The following is a 22,891-nucleotide window of genomic DNA, read 5'->3' as shown; positions in this document are numbered from 1 at the left end:
TAATGCATGGTTATTTGGGTTACTGTTGCCTTACTGTCAGCTTGAACCTGTCTGGCCATTATCCTCTGACCTCTCTCATTAACAAGGCATTTTAACTCACTTAACTGTGTTCACTGGATGTTTTTTGGCTTGGGCACCATTTTCTGTAAATTTTAGAGACTTCTGTGCGTGAAAATCTCAGGAGATCAGCAGTTTCCAAGATACTCAAACCACACTGTCTGGTACCAACAATCTTTCCATAGTCAAAGTCACTTAGATCACATCTCTTTCCCATTCTGGAGTTTGGACTGAACAACTACTGAACCTCTTGACGATGTATGAATGTTTTTATGCATTAAGTGGCTGCCATTTGATCGACATTGTATTACTGCAATAATGCAGTAATACAATGTAACTTCATCAGAGGGAAATTAAATTTTATTTTCCCTCTGATGAAGTTACATTGTAATGAAACGCGTTAGGCGTTCATGGATGTTTAGTATTGGGACCTTTAATCAATTCACGCTATTTCCAAGCTGTTTCAGGCTGTGTGGACTACTAATATCAGCGTATTACTGCAGTTCTACTGAATCTAAAATAACCCATGGTGATTGCAAGAGAGCTGCCAAAATTGCCGTTGCATTGACTTTTGGAAAGTCGGCCTTGTCGTTCCAGTGCTCTGAATTCAAATGCCAATTTCACTGCTGACGTCCTGTTTTCTCTGGCGATCACAGCGCCCTGTGAGCTTGTCTGGTGGTTCCATCCTGGCTAATGTGAGCTACGTGTGCACCCGCTTTATATTATATAAACCGCAGTCAAGGAGTGCAAAGCCACTCAGAATACAGCGTTGTCTGGACAGTATTGCTGGGTATGAGGATTGAGCATTATCATTGAGTACTTGCGCATATTTGATGGAGGTAAAAATTTAAAAGAGACCATTGCACTGAGTTTGGATTCATATATACCTTTATCAGAACTGTGTCTTTTTGCCCGTGGAGGATTAGGTCTGATCGCCGACAATTTACAATTAGCAGCCATGAACATAATAATATGAAGTTCATAACATCTATACCACATAACTTTTTTTTGGACACTTATGATTGGATTCGTCACAGTTTACATGGGTGGAGTTCTAACCACCTATCAATCATTAGATCATTTTTCTTGCTATTTTTTGTGACAGCTGCCTGATATGGACTTTATATTGTAGTGATAAGAGGGTTTGTATTTATTTTATCCCATTAGCCATTTTAAGGCTTTGTAGTCACAATGCACTGTGCTGTTATAGCTACTCATGAATTGTGCTTTTCCAATAGATTGTGTGTACACATATACGCTTGTTATTGTGTTTTATTTGGCTATAATATAGGTCTATTAACATCTATTTTTATATATACAGCTCTGCAATTCATTTGGGTTTTCGTGGTGTTTATCTCACAGGTGGTTTGCAGCCACCCTGTATATTACAGCTACTCAGGCCCGGCGCTCCCATTAGGCAAGGTTAGGCAATTGCCTAGGGCGCCAAGGACCCTAGCACCGGCGCTGCAGCTACTTGACTGTTTGGCTATTCAAGATAAGTGATTATATTTATTTTTTCGGCGCCATTATGAAAGGTTTTTTTCTTTATGTGATAAATAATACACTACAGCAATGGTTCCCAAACTGTGTGCCTAGGCTCCCCGGGGTGTCTCAGTGATCTCACAGAGGTGCCTCGGCCAGGGCCAGTGGTAAGAATGGCGGTGGACTACTTGGTAATTATTTTGGCTTGGGGTGCCTTAAAAAAGTTATGAAGGCCTTAAGAGTGCCTTGAACTGAAAAAGTTTGGGATCCGCTGCACTACAGAGACATCCTTATGGGAGCCATCATTGGATCTCCATCCTACAATACTTTGGGAAAAACGCATCATCATATCATGTCTCATCAATCCTTCAGCTCCACTTTCAACTTCACAGGCCCATGGCACTATGCTTGTTTCTCTCTTTTTCTCTATCCCTCTCTATCTCTTTATTTATATATATATATATATATATATATATATATATATATATATATAAATATTCCATGGTCATCGGAATAATGGCTAAGTGTCTTTTGAATCGTATTATGTGAAATCTCAAGCAACAGCAGTAGATACCTATGTGAATGTTCAAATGATACCTTAGAGTCATATTTGGCCCATCAAGTCTTGAAGCTTTCTTGCATAACCTCATAAATTATGTTGTATGACTTTTTCTTTTTACCAGGATCTGGCCTGTTGACTTTTTTCCTTTTTTCTCTAAAACACTTTTTTAAGTATGTGTGAAACAAGTTCAATTTGATCTCTGCAGAGCTGAGTGGTTTAACTGACAAAATCAGTTACTTTATTCTCTAAGCTGGCATTTGATTGGTAGCCACTCAACTGAATAGAATGACTGTATCCTCACTCTGGACATCATTTTATATATGGTGAAGTCACAAAACTGAAAGTTTTTTTTTTTAAATGCATAAGTTCCTGGCTCGATACTGAACCAGATCAGTGGCAGAACTACCATTGGTGCGGTAGGTGCATGCACCAGTGCCCATGGAGATAATGTGGCCTGCTGCATGGCAGATACAGAGGGTCGGGGGCCCCGGTTTCCTCCTCTCCACCTCCCAGCACTGGCGCCCACAGCTCGCTATTTTCCTCTTGTAAGCAGAGTGCCCAAAAAGCAACATCTCTGGCCGAGCTCCCAACATCTTGGACAGCCCTTCACTGAAGTTTAAAAAAAGAGGCATTTAACTCTCCTCTCAAAAGTATATTAATTCTTCTGCACTAATGTATTTAACTTCAAAGCAGCTTATACCTTTCATTCTTCCTCTGACATATGCTCTAGGAAGTGCTACCTAAATATATAATATAATATAGGTCTGTATGACCCCTAGTCTGACATACCAGGTCTTTTGTCCTTGACATATTTTTCATTACTTTAATGACTCTCATTCCCAGTCCTAATTGAACAGTATTGACCATTTTTTTATTTTAACCTATTTAACTCATCTCTTTTGCTGAGCTCCTTACTTCTAGATATTGGACTTGCAGTTCCTTTATTCTCTTAAAAGACATAACTACCAAATAACAAGCAACTTTCTTTCTACCTTTATAATACACTTATTATATTTGTTCCTTTATCATTTTGCTCCTCACGTCAAAAAGTCTATTATGTTCAGTAAGATCAGTGACATACCTGATAATAGAAGGTAGTCAGGGGTCCAAATTGTCCCTTCTGCTTAGTGTCTGCCACTGGCCCTATGAGAAAAGTCTTAAAGGCTATTCAGGCACAGATATGTAACACAGCCTAATTAGAAAATGTAGTATCTAGTTTATTATAGTGCTTATAAATACATTATTTTAAATTTACAAAGTACACTATTTATAGTAAAAAGACTATATTATTAGACAATTATCCTCTTTAGCAAATAGCAATAAGATATCAAAGTAACATTTCTATACAGTTATCCAAAGGCTATTTAAGAATATTAATAGGGTTCACCACTCCATATGATCCACATTCTTGAGGTGTCATAGGCAGGTTTGGAAGAGAAACAATAATTAGTTTAATTCTCAATACTTAATACTTAATTTAAAGCCTCTATTACGTCTAAGAAAAAAAATATAGGTCAGTCATGTAAATGGGTGTGTGTGAGCTAGTAACTATTAAAAAAAATAAAAATAAAGTCCAGCAGTGGTGTAACTATCATGATCGCAAGGTTGAGTCCTTTGCTGCTCCCCCCAATCCAAACAATTATAAGAGAATTGCCAGCAGTATGATCTACCAGCTGTCAGTAGCAGCTTTGTCTGGGAATCAATCCAATTGGTTCCTAACCCTTAAGCAACTTCACACTGGGATCAGAGTGAATGCTGTGGACCTTGTTTAGTGTAAAAGTGGAGAGACACAGTGAAAAATCCTCTATGGATGTGCTTTGATTTCCACCAACTGTCCACAGGGCAAGATGGTTGTGTTTCCAATGGAGCAGAAGTTTACACCATTTGATGAGTTGGGATGAGTGAGGCTGTAAGTGTGGACTTGGTGCAACCAATGCACTTATTTTTGCAGAGCAGTGTAAAAACAACATTTCAATTTGTGGAGCAAGATAATTGAAGTTACATTTGTAGTGGGAAGATGACACTTTGCATGGTGCACATATTGAGATTTTTTTCAACTCTGAACACCTAGGCACACTCTTAGGGCTAGATTTACTAAGCTGCGGGTTTGGAAAAGTGGGAATGTTGCCTATAGCAACCAATCAGATTCTAGCTTTCATTTATTTAGTACTTTCTACAAAATGACAGCTAGAATCTGATTGGTTTCTATAGGCAACATCCCTACTTTTTCAAACCCGCAGCTAAGTAAATCTAGCTCTTAGTCTTTGGAGGCATTTCCTGAGACTAGAGAGCAGGCACACACATTGATATGCTAGGATTGATCATCTAGGCCACTGAGTGCAAAATTGATGTGTTTTGCTCCGGACATAAATAGGCTCACTTAAAGGTGGACACATTTGTACCCCAAAAGTACAAAGGAAAAGATTCAAGTCAAAGTATATTTACATGCATATGTTCAGTCAAGATGCATCCAATTAAAAAACTGTATAATTTACACCAGACTTATGTCAGGTGTACAAGTATGTATACTAATGCTCCACAATAGCATTGAGCTTGTATAGAGATGTAGCTTGACAGTGTCAGTAATAAATTCTAAAGTCACATTAAACTATTTTTACAGAATATAATAATGTAATGAAGTGTCATAAAATTAAAATAGATACAAACAACTGTGTAGGAAGAGGCAAATCAAAGATACGCAAAAACGTATATATATGGACTTATGTGATTGCTTGTTTGGTGCACATATGCAGTAGAGAAATGTATATATCACGCAAAACAAACAGATGTATGTCCAACTCAAAATGAGCCCCCAAATGAAGTGCACATTATACACCTTAAATACCAAGTATTTCTGCATCATCACTGGAATGTTCTGTGACATGCAGTTGTCACAACCAGCCCAGAGAGAAGGGCATGAACAGCGGAGACCTGAATTAGATGCCTTCTGTGAGTCAGCAACAAAAGATCAATTAAAAATTGCTCTAATAGAAAATAATAAATTGCCAATTTGTTTATTAAGGGCCTTATTTAGAGGTGGATACATAAGCACTTAGAATATATGTACAGAAAAAAGTGTATAAAGATACATCCAGCTAAGAAAACAGTGGCATCTGCACAAGACGTCTGTCAGTCATAACAAGAGTATCTAGCTCTATGCCCCATGACAGCATACAAATAGCATAGGGAAGTGGTTTGATAGTGTTAGTAGTAATTGCATTAATTGTGTTAATAGTAGAGTCACATTACCGTATTTGCACACAGTATAAAGGGTTGGGTAACTTACTGCGACTACGAAAACGCCAACAACAGTTTCCCCAACATTAGAAGTGTGAAGCTGTCATTCAGGACAGACTGACAAGGCCGAATATTTGAAAAATAGACCTGCAACAATTATTTGTGCTGTTAAGGGGGTAATGCAAGAAGACGCTGGCTGTACAATGTAGAAACTTTAGTAAAAAACATTGTACAGCTGCCGCATCCTTGCATTACCCCCTTAACAGCACAAATAATAGTAAAGGGCTTGAAAATGACGTCATTTTCTGGTGCCGGCATGTTCATTCGTCTGGATTGTTGCAGGTCTGTTTTTTCCCTGCCATATTAGCTGCTACCACCTCTTTTGGAAGGCTTTTTGGAAGGCTATGACACTTATTTAATACCCTTCTGTAAAGTATTCCTTATATTTTCCCAAAACCTGCTCCCACCCCCTTTAGTGCATGTTCTCTTGTTTTTATACTTCTTTTCTTCAGTAAAATGTTTTCCTCCGATACCTTGTTACAACCCTCATATATTTGAAAGTATCTATCATACCCCACTGTATTTTCTGTGCTCCAAGCTAAACAATGAGGTCCTTGAATTTTTCATTGTATGTCTTTCGTAATGCACACCACGCACAAATTTAGCAGCTCTTATTTGCACTATGTCTAAATTATTTATATCCTTATAGAGATATGACCCCCGGAACCGAACAAAATTTTCTAGGTGTGGTCTCAGTTATGACCTATACAGTGGCCTCATCGATTCTCTCTTTCTGCTACTAATTCCTATTTCTATGCAACATAATCAGCCTATTATATTTACTCCTAGATCCCTTTCCTTTTGTCAGGTTAATTCTATATTCTGCCTTTGTATTTTTGAGACCCAAGTTTATGACTTTGATCTACCTATATCATCAATAATTTTGGTGACCCACCAATCAGTGTATCTATCTTTCTACATATCGTTCTGTCTTCTGCATTGGATGGTATAGGCTTACAATGTGCGCATTTTTCTCTCTATTATTTATACTTAAAGGCAATATGCAGAACAAAAAACAAATGTATAAAGTTTTCTACAATATACATGAAGTTTTTAAAAGTATAAATTAAATTATTTTTGCATTTGGGATATATTAGCCCAGAGATGCATTGTGCTGTCATCATTCAACACTGTTTTCAAGTCACAGTCATAGAAAAAGTCGCTGCATTCATGTCGCCACCTGTAAAATCAGTTATCATTATCTATTCACTTAGCTTTCAACACATATTACTTATTTATATTTGTTCTATTGGGGAATAGGGCTATTTACAAAAACATAAAGGTATTATGAAAGTATCTAATTTGAATAATTCTTAGTGCATTTCAGAGTACCGTGCACAAGAACTTAAATATTCAAACCCAAACAATTAGTAGTTATTGTTGTCATCAAGGCACACTGCAGTTCCTATAGAGGGGGGAACAATTCAGTGACTGGTCTTTCTAGAGTGCATTGCTCATTAAATTATATACTAGAACTAACAGGAATCTCACAGTACAGATTTTCAAAGGTTTCCTTTAATATCCACATCTATGTGGGCTTGCACTAAGACCATGGTAATTATAATTAGCAATAATACATGCAGCCGTTTGTATCTTACTGTACTGAAAGCACTTTAACAATAGAAATAGCAGTAGAGTTCTTTAAAATATCACCAGTACATCTATTATATTCACAAATCAGAAGCAATGGCCATATAGAATACTAATTAATATGCATAAAACATTGGGGACATTTATTAAAACTGGTGCAAACCTTAAACTTAGTTTTGCCCAGGGCAACCAATCAGATGTTTGCTTTGACTTTCTAAAAAAAATTGCAATTTCATTATTTGCAACACCAGTATTTTCCTGTGCATTGGTTTCCATATCCCTATCACGGACACAACAGTGCATCGACCATAAATTTCAATAGGGGCAAGACGATGCTGATCTCACCTCCGGGGCCGCCCAGTCTGCTCTCAATAGAGTAGGACAGGGGACAATTTCTTAGCATGCACAGAGCATGTACCCAATGCATATACGCGACTCAGTGGGGGTCTCTGCACTATTGTTACACCTGTGTTCCTTATTATCCTTAAGAAGTAGGAGCACTAATAAACACTGGAAAATGTCCTGGAGACATTAGCTTGAATAGAAAATTATAGCTCATGTCCTTGGACAAATCTCTTCTGCATTCTTGTAAGCTTCACTGAACAGAGGACCTCTGCTTGACAATTTCTGTGTACATCACTGTGTAACAAAATTGTATATATTGTACAAAATACAACAGTAAATATAACAGTAGGTTTGCACCAGCATAACTCTTATTTATATTATACATATTCCCAGCTATTAGTGTGCAGTTTTTGCTGTTCAGTGAAAGGAAAAGATCACACCAGCTAATTGTATTTATAACTGAGAGTGCTCTTTTAGTAACCCATGAGCAGGTCTGATAAAAATTCCCCAGTCCTCAAGGACCCATTTCTTTTGGGATTAGATTGGATTTCTCTCCATTTTCTTGACAGCATTTCTGATGAGACCACTTCCTACCCTTCCTGGAAAGTTACAGGTAAACTATTAATCTGCAGCTCTTCCCATCCTCCAACTTCACCCAGTAGGTGGGCTCTAGAACTGGGGCATACCAATAGGGGATGCAGGGAGTGCGGGTAAGGGGCCCGGAGGAGAAGGGGGCCTAGCAGTGCCCATCACCCTCTGTGGCCCCTAATTCTTCCGAGGCCCCAGCTCTGCTGTCAAAAGTGCGGAACGGGACCTCTTCAGAGGGGCAGGACGCTGCACTGTTACTCCTCTGCTCCTGGTCATGGTTTGAAGTGATACCAACTGATACAATGCACATGTAAGGTATTTGGAAGGGGATAAATTAGGCCAGGGTAGCACCTCCATCCTAGCCAGCCTCTTCTGGATCCCATCAATCTCCTTATACTCCAGGGCCTGAAACCGCTGCATTGGATGTTACATCTGCAGTTACGCCACTGGGAAGATTTCTTGCAGAATGCTGTTTGTGCTCTCATTCAAAATATAAAAAAATATGGGGCTTTAGTTTTCAATAACATTATATTGTGTGATATCTTATGCTATTATATTGCATGGAAATCATACATTTGAAGGGGAAATTTTGCACTAAGCCCCAAAGAGCTGTAGCCCTCTTTTAAAAGCTCTACTTAAGATGAAATATAGATATTGTAATGAGTGATGTCACAGTATAAAATGTAAATGAAGGGGTTACAATGTTACACACTTCACCAATGCACTTAGACAAGTTGGTGACATCAAATGTATAATATCCAGGGCCGGATTAACCCGAGGTCTAACTGGGCTATAGCCCAGGGGCCTCGGGCATCCAGGGGGCCCTTCAAAGTCTGCAGCAGCATTATTGATCGGTCCGGGGGCGGGGCGCCCCCAGCCCGATCAATGCTGCTGAGCACTGTCAGTCCAGTCCTCCGTCCCCGGCGCTTAGTACTCTGCTTACTGAGGAGATCTCGCAAATGAACTCTCGCGAGATCTCCTCAGTAAGGAGCATACAGCGCGCCGGGGACAGAGGACTGGACTGACAGGTAAGCGCTTTGGGGGGGCCCTCACGGGGGATGGGGGCGGCGGGCGGCTTACAATGGGGGCCTCACGGGGGAATGGAGGCGCCCTTAGCCCAGGGGCCTCCATTCCCTTAATCCGGCCCTGATAATATCCCAGAAAATTTATAACTGAAAAGCAGATCAGTCTTGGTGCATTATATGCTGTGCAATGTACTGTGCAATAGGTTATGATTAATTTTAAATGAGATTACTGTATATGGGGCACATTAGTTTATGTGTGTTTCATATAAACTAGTACATGTAAACCTAAGGCTATATTTTGGACAAAACCAAAAGGCTAGGATTTGTGTTGTTTTGGTAGAAGAATACTACTGAAAAAGAGTAATTCCTATAGTAGTGGAATAAAAGAAGTTAATTTGTAATTCTTTTTTTCTCTTTACAGAATGACTCATTTGAAAAATATAGGTGGTGCGCATTAAACATTTGGTAACATCAGTAAGTGAGAATGATGTACCAGTTCGCGCTGCACTAACCAAAAGAGATGGGTTTGTCTATTTACTGTATACATAAAAACATGTCTGGATGCATGAAAAATACACAATTCTTACCCAATGCAGAATGCAACTAGAAAAAAAGAAACTTTGTAATGATCTTCTCCTATAGTTCCATGAGACGTGTTGTTTTAAATCCTAAAATACTTGTTGAAACTTTCTTCTCCCCCCTTTGTTATCATAAATAGTCACATGCATTAAGGAGGAACTGCCAGCAGAGAAAAAAGGGGAACTGTCAGCAGAGGAGAAATGAAAGTGCATATACATCTAAATGTAATAAAACATAGATTCTAACTGTCCCTAATTTACTGGTATGGTCCTAAGTTTTAAAGATTTGTTCCTGGAATGTACCTATTTTTTATCATGGGATCACTGGGCTATAGAATTCCTTATTTTCTGCATATTGTATGTGATTCATAGCATATAATATTATTCTTTGGACTTTAAAAGTTAATATTTTTAGTAAAAATTACATGATGGGGATTAAAGTGTTGGTAACTATGGATAATAACTAGTAAACGGCTAACATTATATATGAGTATTGTTTATGTACTATTTAATCAGAAACAGGACAACTTTGAACATTCTGTCTTTTGTGTTTGTAGGTTTCAATGCTAATAGAAATGCAAACAATTACACATGCAATGTGCTACACCCACAAATGCCCTGGATGTGTAATAAACAACAGATGGTAAGAAGTGCAATCATTTGATAATATGTTCTACACAATGTAAGTATACACCAGTGCCTCAAGTATTTACAAACAACTATGATGGTATTTTAATTTAAAATAAACCAGTCTAACCACTAATAGATACAATGGGCCTGAGTCACTAAGGTGAGCAAAGTCCACATTTTACATTTATCTCCCCCTCCAATGCACCATGGTTTAGTCAGTGTGTAAATCTACTCCTAATATGTCACTTTTAGATAGAGTCTATACTACTTTCTAAGAGTACATGTCAATGTTGTTTATATGTTTTGTATATTTAATTAACTGATATTTTTTTTTAATTATATTTTAAAAGGAAAGATTATTTATTATTATACATGCCACATTTTACTGTAATGGCATCAGTATAAATATTCTTTTTTATTATTACAAGTTTGAAAAGACCACAATATAAACCATATCCAGTACAAAGAGCATATATTGAAGAGTACAAAATTGACAGTATAATGATCAATGCTATATTTTAAAAGGACAGACAACCAGGGGTTAGTGATACAATTAGAAGCCTAATGGAGGAAGAGAAGTAGAAAGGAAGGAAAAGGGAGGAAAGGAGGTGTTCATGCTAAGAAAAGCAGGTGTAGATTGATATACTATAGTGCAAGAAAACGGAGGACTATTAAAATGGCACGGAAGGCCTAATTTAAAGTGAGAGGCCCTGGGCTCCCAAACCCTAGAAATGGATTTAGAAGACCGATTGATAATACTTGTCTTAACCCATAGATTGTAAGCTTGCGAGCAGGGCCCTCTTACCTGTTTGTTCCCAAATGTAAAGCGGTACGGAATTTGCTGGCTCTATATAAATAAATGTTAATGATGATAGGATGATAAATTCCATTTGTTATACTTTCCAAATTCAATTAATAGCTACTGATATGGGTGAAGCTAATTGAGATTACCAGTTTGCCGCTAGCTGTCACATGGTGGCAGATATATGATGAATAAGCTTAGTTTGATGTTAAGTGCATGCAGGGGGAGTCAAAAGTAGGAGGAAGTATTTAGGAGAGAGTGGAAGGTCAACTTTGAGAATGGTATGTATTAAACTCTTTATAGCTCTCCAAAACTCTTGGAGCATCGAGCAAGATGGATAGTTTCTAAAACCTAAAAACGATATCAGTTAATTAAATATACTCAATGAAACTGTATGTTTGCCACCCTTACAACAATAAACATATATATTTAAATGTAATGAGAGATTGGGGGGATTTACAACAGTTTGGATCAAGAACTTATCATGTCTCGTTTCGCAATGTTATACATGCTTGTCCACCCAGTGCACACTTACGTTCAGTCCCAAAATGTAATGAAATTGCCAATTTGATTAGATGTTTTGTCAAGCAAAAGCCTAACAACAATGTGTTTAGTAATTTCCCCCCATTGCTATCCCATAGCCATTACTTATTATGTAAATAAAAAGTAAGAGGATCTGCCATAAAAATTAAGTGAAGGTGAATAACGTATGACAAATGCCCAGAGGACATTTAAAACATTGGTAAAGAAGACTACGCAGACAAAAGAAGCATCAGAACTGTATTTTTGTGTGTCCCAGCACAAATAAAGCCCTGATCATAACTCTTTTAAATACCCCTACATAAAGAATTGTTTTTATAGTATATTAGTACTGTACCTGGTTTACTAATCTGACCCGAACATTATGCAAATGAAGCACTACAATCACCATATCATGAAGACCAAACATTTGCCACTTGCAAAATATGTCATCCTGGCAAAATGACACAAAACCCATGCATTAATATACATTAATACTATTAAATAATTTAAATTGCTGTTATGTTTTTCAAAAATAACCAAAATAACCAACTGCAGTACTTAAGGAACACAGTTACCTTTGATGCACCCCAAAAATATTTGTTTTTGCCTGCTTTAGAGGAACAGGGAACAGAAGATTCCTTCCTTATCTATTCCATCCTAAACTATTAGAAAACTCCTCAGCTATGTTTGTGTTGCAATATTTAATTAGCATGTGCTACTGTGTGTCTTGACTTATATATAACAGAGATAACATACTGCATGGCATCAGCAAAAAGACTAATAACAGATGGCTACATAAACTGCAACATATTGTATCACCATTGCCTCTCTTACTTCTTTCATAACCAGAAGACTTGTCACAACAATCAATAAACTCAAAACATCAAAATTGATACTGAAACTGGGTAGTCTGAAATAGCCATAAGTGAATATAGTTTATATAAAAATATATATAAAAAAATATAATACAAAATAATATATTATATGTAATTTTCAAAACGTGACTACTGTCATAGCTCTACCAGCAAACCTTAAAATACCCCTAGGATAGTCCCTGAAGAATAGCACATGAAAGAGAGAGAGAGAGAGAGAGAGAGAGAGAGAGAGAGAGAAGAGAGAGAGAGAGAGAGAGAGAGAGAGAGAGAGAAGAGAGAGAGAGAGAGAGAGAGAGAGAGAGAGAGAGAGAGAGAGGATTGACAGAAGTTAAAGCAACTGACAAACAGACAGAGAGATAGAAAAACACATACTGTAACTTGATATGCATGAACTATTTCCAATACATAACAAAGAGACAGTGAGGGAATATTTTGTGAAAGCAGCTGTGGAGAAAGGTTGCTATAATTAGACATTACACGCATCATCATACATTCCAAAGTTGGTTGCAATCATAAGGTTATTGACAGTAGTTAAGCAGTAGGTGAGTAACCATAAAAATGCAAATGTCACACTAATAGGCTGTTAATGTATTAATAATTATATCAAGTTCGTCCAAAATAATAACACAGTAATAAAAATCATTATCATCATTATGGTATATAAAAATATGTTTTGGAAGTAAGTAAAACTCAAATTTATATGTATGAGACATAAAAGGCTGCATATGATCTATTGACCCACGCATTACTTGCCCTTGAACTTATCACCATAGTAAATAGTACCATCCTGCAGAGACTTCCTGACTGTTCATTTAACATGCGATGTATGGCTAACCTAAGCACATTGTATAGTAATATAGATAGTGAAATGGCTAACGTACACACGCCCCGCTCCATACCGGAGAAGAGTCTCCCAGCTGCAGTGGTGGGTCCGTCCGATTCCTGACCCTGATGAATGTGACGGCTCCCACAGCGACGCTGGACAAGCCCAGTCCTATCTCCAGCACAGACAGCACCAAGAGGCTTCCAATAATTTGGCTACTAGTACACATGCTTCTCCGGTCATCATTCCTCCCAGATCAAGCAGGAACACCATCCATCAAGCCTTTCACCTCAGATCTTCTTCTTGCGTTTCCCTGCTCTGCTCCTATCTAAACTTTTCCTATAGCACATATTCAGATAGAACACAAATGACGTATCGCAGATATACTGCTGACAGTTGTGCTAAATAAACTCCCGAGGACTGTACAAGATCAAATACATGCACCATGTATAGGTAAACTGCAGGCATCAGGTCCACCAGATGGTTTTCATTGCAAGACGTGTAGGCGCTGTCCAGAGTGCTGAACAATTCCAATTCACTCTGAAGCTTTCCCTTCACTTATCTTCCGTTCAGTTGACTTCATTAAACCGCCTGCCGGATATCCCTATCACACTGGAGCCTGAGACATGTTCCTATTGTGACTCATGTCAGCATTACAGACTGAGGTTTTTATTTACCATGCAGGGGGGCGATTCCATTAGCAAGATTAGGCATTGCCTAGGGCGGCATAAAGCGGTGGGCGGCTCCAGAGCAGGAGCTCATTATGAAGGGACACGGCCAATTTAAAGAGCTATTCCTTGCTTAGCTCTTGGAATTGCAGAGGCTCCGGCTTGGCAGCAGCAGGGAGTCAGGGAATGTATCACCTCTGCTTATATCAGTGATACACGCGGCAGATTCTGGGACACTGTGCAGTTTCTTGGTGAAAGCGCTAGTTACTCTGTACAGATATGATAACAAACTGACTATTGCATGTTCCAGGATGCCACTATACACGCAATGTACACTACATTAATGTGCTCCCTGTGTATTGATCAGCTGCGTGACACATGGGCGGCAGCTGATGACACAGCACATTGACCTGAAAGAGATTTATGGTGTGACAGTAAACGATGCATGATTCTCAACCTTCACTAAACTGTAATAACTTCAGATCCTCAGGTTTGGAAAAAAACAAGAACAAATTGAAGTTTAATGTACAATTCAGTTTTAAAACAAAGTGTGCTTAGTGTCATTTTAAAGGTTTAGAGAACAAATGATGTAGAGTGAATGCCTGTTTGCATGCTCTCCAGAATGCTAAATACAGATGTGGTCATATGGCATTTCCATCATGCTGAAGGATTTCAGGGACAGCTAATTATGCACATATTAAAACTGATTGCTTATTTGCTGCCATTGTCTGAATTAATGGTTACTAGTAGTAGAGCTAATAGCCTATTAAAAGTTTACAAGAAAATACAGTGTTGGTTACATTAAAACATGGGGCATTTACATTATATATTTTCAACCCTATTTCTATGTTATCTGTTAGAACAAAAATACCATTATACCCAAGGCTCCTGCTAGTCACCCTTTTCACTAGAAATCTTCAAAGTGCAAAGTTTTGTGTGTTTTTTTCAGAATTCAGATTCCAAATGTACCTTAATTAACACTACAAATCATACTTTGTTATATTTCTTTACAGGTTCATTCCGAACAGTACCTTCAGCGTCTCTATGTCCAGCACATCCTACACTCCACTACCTCTATCTGTTGGGGTCTCACAAGGCTTTGTTCTCATCCCTCTGCTTTTTCCACTCTTCTCTTGGTGAATTAAATAATTAATCTGGCCTTCAGTACAACCTCTACTCTGATGTCAACAAAATCTACCTCACCTTCCCTGACCTCTCCCTTTCTGTACTATCTTGTGTAACCAACTGTCTCTCTGCCCTCTCCACATAGATGTCTCAAAGCCACCTAGAACTCAACATGTCCAAAACATTTTATCGTTAACAGTTTTGTAGCATACTGTTAAGAGACAAAGCGATTTTGAGACTAATGGCTAGCACTACAAAACATACTGATAGGCATCTGGCTTCTGACAAAAGAATCCTAGTTTGTGTGTTTGTGTGGTAGGGAATATAGTTTGTAAGTTCTACTTGGACAGGGACTTATGTGAGTGATTAACTATACTCTGCTAAGCACTATGCTATAAGGTGATGCTATATAAATTAATAATGCTTCCCAATTGGTAAACAAATGGTCCACAAATCTTTGATATATATTTTCCATTGCATTATTCTAAATGGATAGCCCAGTGCTGGATTCTGCCGTTAACTGACTTGTTTACAAATGATCCAGTTATGGACCGGAAGTTTCTGGGTGACATGTTCTAATTCGCTCTGATGGTAAAGTATGTGATTCATCCACCCTTATATAGAGTGTCTTAGCTGGTGTTGAAGGCCACATCTCTAAAGTAGATATCTACAGACTACTAGATGACAATGATACACCTAAGTCAGGGAACTTTCAATCTTTGCCTATCCGTTCTACTGTAGCTCAGAAAATGTTCTTCAAATACTCTAATTGTCTCCTAATCTGCGTATAAATTAATTGATCTTCCTGCTCTACTTCTGTTCTGAAAGATTGGCCATCTGAAGCCTACATAAGCTTGTGATGCTGCTGCCATACATTACTCTACACCTATTTTTATCGATAAAGGTGTTTATAAAGAGATTATTTTACCATAGCAAAATTACTGTATTCTATTAATGTTCATGCCATTTCTAGTTAACTGCATTCTTCATCTGTGCAAGTGGCATACCAAGTGCATATCTAGGTCGATGTCCTGGTCCTTGGCTCAGCTCCTTGAAAATTGATCTCTGCTTATCTCTGCAGGTTTGCAGATCAACCTGAAAGTATACACATCGAATGAGTTAAATATCACTCAAAGCTCCAACTTACTACCACTTTAGGACCATCTTTTTCAATTTTCTCCCATAAAATACTGCTGGGTTTAGCTTCATTTTCTAATTCTTGAAGTTGAGGGGACATTGGGACTGTCTTTACTACATGTGTAAATTTTGTGTGTTACAATGGTCAAAGTGCACCTAAAAATGTTTTTTTTAGCAAAGGTGGAAGGTAAAAAATGCATCTCATTGAAAATATAGGCTGATACACAATTTATTTGATACCTCAGAGATAAGGAAAATCAAATTATTTTTGGAGAGAAAAATGAAATACACCCTCTTGCAAACCAGGGAGTACCCCCTAAATGTGCACTCTACTCATTTTCATTTCATTTCAGTCATTTTGTCCCACAAACAAAATCTTGTTTTTGCATGTGGAAGCATAACTAACTGCAATCATGTGCCTATTCTGTCACCTCATATCGGATGATGCAAACTTACCAAAAGCAATGGTGAGTATCCAGTCCCTCCCCACCAGTAAATACTGGCCAAGGAGTTAACAAGATCACTGACCAGTATACAGTTCAACACAGGCATGCAAGAAGTAGTGACAAAGTAGAAAATATTTTTGTTTAACATAAAGCTCGCTACTCACCAGCTCTTCTTATTCTGTGTAACATGTAGAAGAGTAGAAGAGTGCCATAGTACTAAAGGTTCTCACCTCCACTCCCATTTAGTTTATACTCCAACATATAGGGGTATATTTACTAAACGGCGGGTTTGAGAAAGTGGAGATGTTGCCTATAGCAACCAATCAGATTCTAGCTGTCATTTTGTAGAGTGCACTAAATAAATGACAGCTAGAATCTGATTGGTTGCTATAGGCAACATCTCCACTTTTTTAAACCCGCAGTTTAGTAAATCTAGCCCATAGAGTGTATTGACTGTGCGCTAATGTCCAAGGGATGCTCTCACTTTTTTCTTGTGGATAATCGTTTTCTACTCTGCATCACCATATTCAGGAAACTAAGTAGTGTCTGCACCAACTGTTACAATCACGAAAGAGCAACAATGATACTAAGATAATGGACAAAGCAAAATGCACAATAGAGATAATGCTGCTATGAGTGTTCCTTAATGGTGTCAAGATGTTCTAGTTTCAGTAGACCTTGTGTCCCTTGAGTATGGTATTGAATTTATCACTTAGACAAAGCTACATGATGCTGTCCATATCATCCAGTTTTTCTAAGACCTTCCAAGAAGAATAATGTCCTAAAAGTTACAGTACATTATTTGATTTTTAATGGTCAATGATCCTTTCAAGGTCATTATTGCAGTAACATCTGGATAATTGACATATTTATGAAATACTTTACCACTTAGTTGTGCACAGTTAGATGATTTTAATTTTTAAACTCCTACGTTTTGTTCTTAGTTATGTTTGCTTTAAAGTGAAATTCATTTAATTTATACCAGTTTATACATACACATGAAAAAAGTTGTCAAAAAAGGACATCATCCTCTAAAGTGATATTTTGCTGACCTTGAGTAGATAACCATTGCCCACAACAAAACTAATATTTCTCTTAATTTGTTTTTCATATAGGACCAGTCTGCATGCCCCAACCAACAAATCTCTAGAGCAGATGGCCAAGTAAATGGGTGTGTACCTATAAGTGCACCTATAAGTGCACAAAGGCTACAATTACATGTAAGAGCACAAATATACATACCCATTCTGCACTAAGTGGGATTTTCTCACAAAGTGGACGAAAATGCACAGTTAGACAACACAGTTGGACAAACATTGGACTACATTTGACTTGCTTTAACTCCCAGCAATAAGCAACATCAGCCACAGCCTATTTCTGCACTACTTGTCTATTTATATGGAATACTGCTAAGAGGTAATTCTTAAAATACCCTTGCTTTTTGCTTTTACCCCTTTTATCACAATGTTTCACAAATTGCTTTTCTTAGTCTCATTTCATGGCATGATCTTTAGGACTGTGTCATCTTTCACCCCTCCACCAACACACAAATTTGTTCATATTGCACCTGCATTACTCCACTCACCTCTATTTAACACCCATGAACTGTTGTCCTATTTATTATCTCTAACAAGTACAGCCTCCACCTGTCGCCAGAAAATAAAAGGCCACACATCTTACAATCCCCTTGCCTATCTTTCGCTCACTCTGCTTCTATTAGCTGGTGATATATCACCTAATCCAGGTCCCCCACACTCCTCACACACACATACATCAGAACACTACCGTTCTATAGCAAACCTCAAACACATCACCTGTCTCCCCTCTCTTCCCAAGTCCTTTAAATGTGCCCTTTGGAATGCACGCTCTGTTTGTAACAAACTTACCTCCGTTCATGATCTCTTCCTCTCAAAAAACCTCAACCTTCTGGCAATAACAGAAACATGGCTTATGCAATCAGACACTGCCTCACCTGCAGCACTTTCACATGGTGGCCTCCATCTCACCCACACCTCCAGACCTGAAGGCAGACAAGGAGGTGGGGTTGGACTACTTCTCTCCCCACAGTGCACATACACAGTTCTACCAAATGTCCCATCACTCACGTTCACATCTTTTGAAGTACATGCTATTCGCATTTTTAATCCATTCTCCCTACGTGTTGCGGTGATCTATCGTCCCCCTGGAGCACATCAACAATTTATTGAGGATTTCTCTGCATGGCTCCCTCACTTCTTATCTTCAGACATCCCCACCATCATCATGGGTGACTTCAACATCCCCATTGATAACCCACCTTCCAAAGCTGCTTCCAAACTACTCTCTCTAACATCCTCACTTGACCTCTCCCAGTGGATTGAATCATCTACTCATAAGGATGGCCACTGCCTTGATCTTGTTTTCTCTAGACTATGCTCAGTTTCTAATTTTATTAATACACCCTTCCCCCTCTCGGATCATCACCTTATCAGCTACACTCTCACCCCCACTGCTCTAACCTCTCTACTGTCTGACTCAACCAAGCCTCCTCATACTCGTAGAAATCTTAATTCTATTAATCTTCAACAATTTTCCACCTCTCTCCAACACCTTCTCTCCCCTATCTCTACATTCTCATCCCCTGAGATGGCAGTACCTCATTTTCACCTAACCTTAGCAACGGCCCTTGATCAAGTGGCTCCAGCGACACTTCATACTACACGTCGACTTCGATGTCAACCGTGGCACACCAAAGCAACACGAAATCTTCAAAAACTGTCCCGTAAAGCAGAACGTCACTGGCGTAAATCTCGAAGCTCTAATCACTTCTTCACATATACTTCTGTCTACCACTCCTATCGAAATGCTCTGGACACTGCAAAACAAACATACTTTCAATCTCTTATCTATGCTCAGGCTTCTAACCCCAAACGCCTTTTCAATACATTTAATCATCTTCTCAATCCTCCCACCCCGAACCCTCCATCTACTATCAGTGCTCAGGATCTTGCTTCCTACTTCAAGGACAAGATTGACAAGATCAGACTAGAAATGGTATCCTCTTCCTCAACAAGCCATCAGCTCATTTCCTTCCCACTACCCTCTGACACCCTTTCTTCATTTGACCCCACAAATGAAGAGGAAATTTCTACGCTCTTCTTATCTTCCTACTCTACCTCCTGTCCTCTTGATCCTATTCCCTCGCAAATTGGTAGATCCCTGTCTTCTGTGCTCATTTCACCTCTAACTCAAATCTGTAATCTCTCACTCTCTACTGGCATCTTTCCATCACTATACAAGCATGCAGTGATTACTCCTATTCTAAAAAAACAAAACTCCGACCCAAACTCTCTCTCAAATTACCGTCCCATCTCTCAGCTCCCTTGCCCCTCCAAGCTTCTAGAGAGACTTGCCTACACTCGCCTCACACGCTTTCTTTCCGCAAACAACCTGTTGGATCCTCTTCAGTCTGGCTTTCGTTCTCAACACTCCACAGAGACTGCGCTGACCAAGGTTGTTAATGATCTGATCACTGCTAAGACTGAACGCCATTACTCTCTCCTAATTCTCCTTGATCTCTCGGCTGCATTTGACACCGTTGACCACTCTCTTCTCATACAAACACTGCAATCCCTAAGTCTTCAAGACACAGTTCTATCCTGGTTCTCATCTTACCTCTCTAATCGCTCTTTCACTGTTAATTTCTCTGGAGCCACCTCTGCTCCGCTTCCCCTATCAGTTGGAGTACCACAAGGCTCGGTGCTAGGTCCTCTGCTGTTCTCTATCTATACCGCTTCTCTTGGAAATCTAATAAGTTCCTTTGGCTTTCAGTATCATCTCTATGCGGATGATACCCAAATCTATCTATCCTCTCCTGATATCTCGACATCTGTGTTGTCCCGTGTAACTGACTGTCTTTCTGCCATTTCATCTTGGATGGCCTCTCGTCAACTCAAACTTAATCTTTCTAAAACAGAGTTAATAATATTCCCACCCGCCAACAAGAGCATACCTGACATTTCTATCTCTGTTGATAACATGACCATAAATCCCACCCCACAAGCTCGCTGCCTAGGTGTAATCCTTGATTCACGCCTATCCTTTGTTCCCCACATTGACTCTATATCTAAATCATGTTACATACATCTAAAGAACATTTCCAGAATCCGCACATATCTCACACAAGACACTGCTAAAACCTTAATTCATGCACTAATCATCTCCCGCATTGACTATTGCAATTCCCTCCTTACTGGTCTTCCCAAAAACAGACTCAAACCCCTAAAATCTATTTTACATGCTTCGGCAAGACTGATTTTCCTTGCAAATAGCTATTCCTCTGTTGAATCACTCTGTATGTCTCTACACTGGTTGCCTGTCTTCTACCGAATCCAATATAAAATACTTTTACTAACCTACAAGGCCATCAACAAAGCTGCACCAACATACATCTCCTCTCTTGTCTCAAAATATCTCCCAACTCGGCAACTCCGTTCTGCAAAAGATCTGCGTCTCTCATCCACCCTCATTACATCCTCCCATTCCCGGTTACAGGACTTTTTTCGGGCTGCACCCACTCTATGGAACTCTCTCCCTCGCACAATAAGACTCTCCTCTGTTCTACAAACTTTCAAGCGTTCTCTGAAAACCTACCTATTCAGACAAGCTTATAATATTCCTCAACCACCATCTTAACCTCACTACCTTTAGCCTGTTACAAAATTTCACACAAGACAACTACCCCCGGAATAACATTGTTGTGTGACAGGATCATTTAGCTTATGAGTCACCCTACCTTTGCAGTCTGGCTGGGCCAAGATGCAAAATGTATACTTAACCTCATGTGTCAATCTCCCATTGTCCCATAGATTGTAAGCTTGCGAGCAGGGCCTTCTCACCTCTTTGTCTGTTTTACCCAGTTTGTTTATTAGTTTATTACGTTTGTCCCCAATTGTAAAGCGCTACGGAATATGTTGGCGCTATATAAATAAATGATGATGATGATGATACCCTGGACTGTGTAAGTTTAACTTTTAGTAAACAACCCTTAACAGAGTTAACACAAGAGAGTATAATGTGGATGTTTTGGAGAGGATTGGGAACATAAGGATTAATCTGGTGGTAGATTTATGAAATAAAAATAATAATCATAGTAGACATGTATTTCATAGCCTCTCAGGCAGAACTATTTGGCACTACAGCCTGGCAGAATAATAGATTAGTCAGTCAATATTTCATATTAATTTGGCAGGACATTCTGATATGTTTAAAACTGCTGAGATAGAACTATCTGAGGTCTTTTGGGTGTATTATACATATATGTACACCCAAAAATGTGTTGTACACGTGTATATAGTTTCTTTGTATATTGTTGTATTGCGTTTCATCCTTGTCTGGAGAGGGGTGGGCAGAGATGTTGGTTATGTACAGTAAAAGCAGGCCTGATTATCCAATAGTCTGTAGCCTAGCTAGCTTGATATCTGGGGTGCAAACTGGTGAGAGGTAGAGGCATAAACTGAAATTAATTTTAAAATATAAGAGAGAATAGTTGTTCTGTAAAGTAAAAAGAAAACATGAAAGATAAATGTTGTACGGTTTTAGTCTTGACATATTCCCAAGGTAACTGCTAAAGACAATGAGTTATCCTCAGGCAGGTACTTGAGGATAAGCGAGTAGGAGAGACAAGGACAGCAATATGTGCTGGTGCATCAGCCCCTCCCCCCCCTTCCACCTTCATGTCTTCACCCTCAGTATCATTGTTCCGTTATACAGATCTGATTTTAATGAAAGCAATATAAGTGACATTGATATGTTAGTGAATATGAGCGTAAACATAGTTTGGGGGAAGTCAGATTTTAAATTAAGGATAAGTTTGTTTTTGCATATGGTGTATTAGCCTGGCGTGGAAGATGCGGGACGGTATGAGAATATTAGTCTAGGATGACCTGAGCCTTTTATCGGGCTCAGAGTAAGAGTATGTTCACATAACTGCAACACAATTAAATGTTGGTGCATCAGCAGAGATGCCTTTTATCTGTTGCAGGACTGGTGCAACTACATACAATAATAATGATGACTATCTGGCCGCTTCTGATTGGCTGATTGCATAGTGACCCCTCTAGCTCTAGAACTTAAATCATTAACATTATAGATACATTTGAATTTGTATTACTTAATTGACATTTCCATTCTGACTACTGCGGGAAAGAAGAATCACATTTGATTTTAAAGGGGAAAATAACAGATGTTTTTATTTAATTTGTATTTACATTTTGTAATTGTGATTTTATTTAATTACATTTAAGTTGAAAATAGAACTTTAGCATTTATTAGTAACTGTCAAGACCATAATCTCTGTAT

At 38.7% G+C, this 22,891-nt stretch overlaps 1 protein-coding gene across 3 annotated transcripts in view; it reads right to left on the bottom strand.

Moving 5' to 3' along the window:
- TMEM196 (transmembrane protein 196) overlaps positions 1-14,203 on the bottom strand; it is a 34,355-nt gene extending 20,152 nt beyond the window's left edge. Inside the window, exon 1 of one of the 3 annotated variants that reach the window (XM_075211250.1) lies at positions 13,253-14,203. In XM_075211250.1, coding sequence (XP_075067351.1) covers positions 13,253-13,405 — 153 coding nt within the window. In that variant the 5' untranslated portion in view covers positions 13,406-14,203. Of the gene's footprint in view, positions 1-13,234 lie in introns of all 3 variants that reach the window. The other 2 variants (XM_075211248.1, XM_075211251.1) reach the window with 2 other exon arrangements.
- Between the last annotated feature and the right edge of the window lie 8,688 nt (positions 14,204-22,891).

This window comes from Mixophyes fleayi, chromosome 5 (genome assembly GCF_038048845.1).
Source record: "Mixophyes fleayi isolate aMixFle1 chromosome 5, aMixFle1.hap1, whole genome shotgun sequence".
NCBI lineage: Eukaryota > Metazoa > Chordata > Amphibia > Anura > Limnodynastidae > Mixophyes > Mixophyes fleayi.
This window is presented reverse-complemented; position numbering and strand designations above follow the sequence as displayed.